Source organism: Crocuta crocuta, unplaced genomic scaffold, assembly GCF_008692635.1.
Source record: "Crocuta crocuta isolate KB4526 unplaced genomic scaffold, BGI_CrCroc_1.0 scaffold6, whole genome shotgun sequence".
NCBI classification, from domain to species: Eukaryota; Metazoa; Chordata; class Mammalia; order Carnivora; family Hyaenidae; genus Crocuta; species Crocuta crocuta.
The window spans coordinates 4524828-4528668 of NW_027531917.1; the positions used below are offsets into that span (position 1 = coordinate 4524828).

The following is a 3841-nucleotide window of genomic DNA, read 5'->3' on the forward strand; positions in this document are numbered from 1 at the left end:
AGATACATTTTTACCAGTATATCTTACAAGGAAAATAAAGGTCAAACTTTGCCCTGTGTTCTCTTGTTAAAATACTCTAGACGACCAGGTGATAAAGGAAGTCGCAAATCATAAACACAATACAGAATGATTTTATCCCCATGATTTTGTTGCCACTCCAAAGTTACTGTGAATGGCTTAGGGAGAAAGATAACATCGGAAGACGGTAAAGAATCACCATACAAAGTTCCAAAGATTAAGGCCAGACTCTTACTTTGTTACTCAGTAATAATTAATTAAAGGGCACAGGTATATTTTTTGCTATGTGCATTGTTGCCACGTTTCTCACCAGATGAAAGTGGGCAGAACCCTTCAGATGTAAATTGAAGCCCAATATGAAGGGTGGTGTGGGTCAAGGTACCATGATTCTTGAGAGAGGAAAAGGCCTGAATGCACATTAACAATCATGAAGAAAGGAATTGATCCAAGCAGGAACCTTTAGGTCAGAGTTCAAGGCCTATAGGAGTCGTATTTTGCCTGGTAAACTTGATGGCAGTGACTTTTAGAGCGACACAGACCTCTTCCTCCTTCTGGCAGAATCCTCTACATGAATGAAGTTAGAGAGAGCCTTAGGGAGGTGACTATCTGATGTCTCAGTGCTGCTCCCAAAGTCATAGTTCTTCAGGCAAGGGCACACGCAGTGCAAGATGGAGCGGCGGATGTAGCTGTCAAAGATATAGTAAATGAAAGGGTTGACACAGCTGTTGGCAAATGCCAACGGCCCACTCACCTCCATGCCCAGTTGGAGAAAAGATGAGGAAAAGTAGACTTCTTGCTGCAACCCAGAGACAATGGCCAGGAGCTTGAAAGTATTGAAGGGCAGCCAGGAGAAGACAAAGGCTGCCACGACAATAAAGATGATCTTTATGGATTTCCTCAGCTTTTTGTTATGTTTTCCTGACTGTTGATAATGGGCATACAGCTTCCTCATGATGCAACAGTAGCACATCACAATGCTCACCAAAGGGACAAAGAAGGTAAAAATTAAGGCCACCAGGGACCAAGTCAGTTTAATTGGAGTAGCCCTCCTCTCTGCACAGTATGGCTTATCATCAATTAGGGTGAGCTCCCTGGACAGAAGAGTAGGCAAACCCAAAAGGCAGGAGATGAACCAGACACTGACACAGACTCCATAGGCACAGTCTCTCCTCCTGAATTTCCTGGATACAGCTGGGCACATGATGGCCAGGTAGCGGTCAACACTCATGCAGGTGAGCAAGAAGACACTGCAGTGCATGTTGACTGAGATCATGTAGGAGCTGCCTTTGCACAGGAAAGATCCTGTCCTCCACAGTCCTAAAGATGCTTCTTTATCCACCCAGAGCGGCAACGTGACAAGAAAAATGAAGTCAGACACAGCCAGGTTGGTGATGAAGATGTCGATCAGTCTTCGGCTGCCCCGTTTGAAGTGCAATGCACTCATGAGGACTAGGTTCCCCAGCACTCCAGTCAGGAACACAACTGTGTAAAAGATGGGAAGGAAGACAGATGTGTAAGCAGCATGGGAGTGGGTTTCCTCAATATCAGGATTTTGGCTCGTAGCATAGAAATATTCCACATAAAACGCAGTTGCTTCTGGGTTCATCACTAAAGATGAGCTGCCAGCTCTGATTACGTTTAGTTACCTAGGAAGTTTTTGTATAAATTTTAAAAACCTCAGGGCAGCTTCTTTTATATAGTGGCTGCCCCTTCCCCACCACCCCACCCCTTAAAAGATTTTGAGACAACTATAAAAACAGAGATTAAAAAAACGCAGTTTCTACCAATCCTCAGAAAGAACACCACCCTGGTTGGTGTTTGGTGGTTGTGGTTGTGGTTTTCTTTATTTGCATTTGCTCTGGAGACTGGGGTGCTTTTTGACTTCTGTCTTCAAGATATTCAGTTTGTTTATTTAAATCCAGAAATTAGGAAATGAATTACCTTTTTTCCCTTACCTACTTTAAAGACATACTTTGATTTTCTGACGCTGAAAATCCTTTTGATCTGGCTTTCTGTTTCACATATTATTTTCTTTTACAATTTTAAAATGGATGATGACAAAGATACTTCTTTTATTCACATCATTGGTAAAAGTGAGGAAAATAGTCTTTCACTGAAGAAAGAGTGAATTGAAAATTTCCCAAGTCGTACCGGTCTACATCTACAGCAAGCATAATGATTCTAATGAAAGAATGAGATTCTTTCCCCCTATTTTGTTCTTTCACTTTATGCATAATTAATCCTGTTTCATTCAATGCATTTTAAAAAATCCTCAAGAGACTGGGATCATGTCTTGTGCTGTTATTATTATTTTTAAAAATTTTCCACTGTCATTAACACAGTACCTTGCACATGAAAGATGCTTTGGAAATGTTAGTTTACTTGAATTATTCAGGAAGACTCTTGGTTTTGTGATCTAGTATAATCAGCAAGTATGTATTCATTGTGGTTCAGCTGTAGGGATTGTTGTTATTTATGTAGCTTACAAACTCTTTTTTTTTTTTTTAAGCTTATTTATTTTGAGAGAGAGATAGAAACAGAGTGCATGAACAGGGGAGGGGCAGAGAGAGAGGCAGGGAGAGAGAGAGAATCGCAAGCAGGCTCCGCACTGTCAGCAAAGAGATCTCTGTGAGGCTCCGACCCACAAACCCTGAGATTATGACATGAGCCAAAATCGAGAGTGGGCTGCTCAACTGACTGAGCCATTCAAGTGCCCTACAGTCTTATATCTGCTTTGGTAATTCAACCAGCCAAGTTCTCTTTTATTAGAATAAACATCCTTGATTAGGAGATTTTCTCTCTACCTTCATGTAACTACACTTCATCAGACTCTGGGTCCCCTCCGATCCTCTCTTGTTCACACCTCACTACTGTAGCAGTAATTTTTTAGCTTTTGAGCTACAGCTTTTTTTAAGTACCTCCACGTACCAGTGAACTTCGCTTTTGGGATGATTGACCTAGCAAAGAGACAGACCTCTAGTAAGTGACAGTATAATGGAGTTGCCAGTTCAGGCACTATAAAAGAAAGATTTGGGGTTCATTCAAAGCATTTGAGAAACAGACTAACATAGACAGGTCCTATCGTAGTTTTCTCTCATTTGTTCCTTTTTATATTAGAAACACTATAGTGAACTATAAATTCTGAAATTGACTCCATTGATTTCAGTTCTTTACTGGCCAAAGTAGCTTAAGACTCTTTTTTTCTCTCTTTCCCTTCATCTGGTTTCATTGTGAAAGTTACAGTTTTAGGCTGATATTATTGTCGCGTAGCAAATTGCATGCCTATGAATTAAAACACCATTGTTAAACATTTGGAGTCATTTCTACTGAATTTTTATTTCTCTTGTAATTAATATATTGAAAAGACTGATCTTGCCTGCTGTACCCCTTTCTTGTATCTTTTTCCTGATGTGTTCTAATGTGACCTCAGTCTCAGGCATGGGTGTGTAGGTCAGGGAAGGGTGAGGGCTCCCCTTATCTGGGCCAGCCCTAGCAAATCACTCAGAAGTTGATTTATGACTCGGCTCTGCCTTCCTTTGTTCCCCTAGCACCTCTGGGTTGTTCATAGGGGGCACATATTTCCCTAAGTATAGGCTGTAGATGAGAAAAACTAATTAATGCTTTGACATTTCTGGGATAGAAATCTTTCCCACTGAGTAAGCCTTAAATATTTAATGTCATCGTTTATTTGTCAAATAGTTTGAAGTAGGACAATATTTACTTGACAAGGATTGATGGGGTAAACATAGAATATTTAAACACTATATTTATATATATCTATATACATTTATAGATATATATAAATATATAATATAAATATAAA

General features: G+C 40.0%; 2 protein-coding genes across 2 annotated transcripts in view; one reads left to right on the forward strand and one right to left on the reverse strand.

Moving 5' to 3' along the window:
• Nucleotides 1–291: 291 nt before the first annotated feature.
• Nucleotides 292–1658, reverse strand: GPR15 (G protein-coupled receptor 15). The gene has a single exon (XM_077774820.1). The coding sequence runs from the start codon at nt 1622–1624 to the stop codon at nt 542–544; it is 1083 nt and encodes a 360-aa protein (XP_077630946.1). The 5' UTR covers nt 1625–1658; the 3' UTR covers nt 292–541.
• Nucleotides 1449–3841, forward strand: part of CLDND1 (claudin domain containing 1) — a 16814-nt gene continuing 14421 nt past the window's right edge. Inside the window, exon 1 of the mRNA XM_077774823.1 lies at nt 1449–1531. The gene's annotated coding sequence lies outside the window, so the exon portion shown is untranslated. The remainder of the gene's footprint in view (nt 1532–3841) is intronic.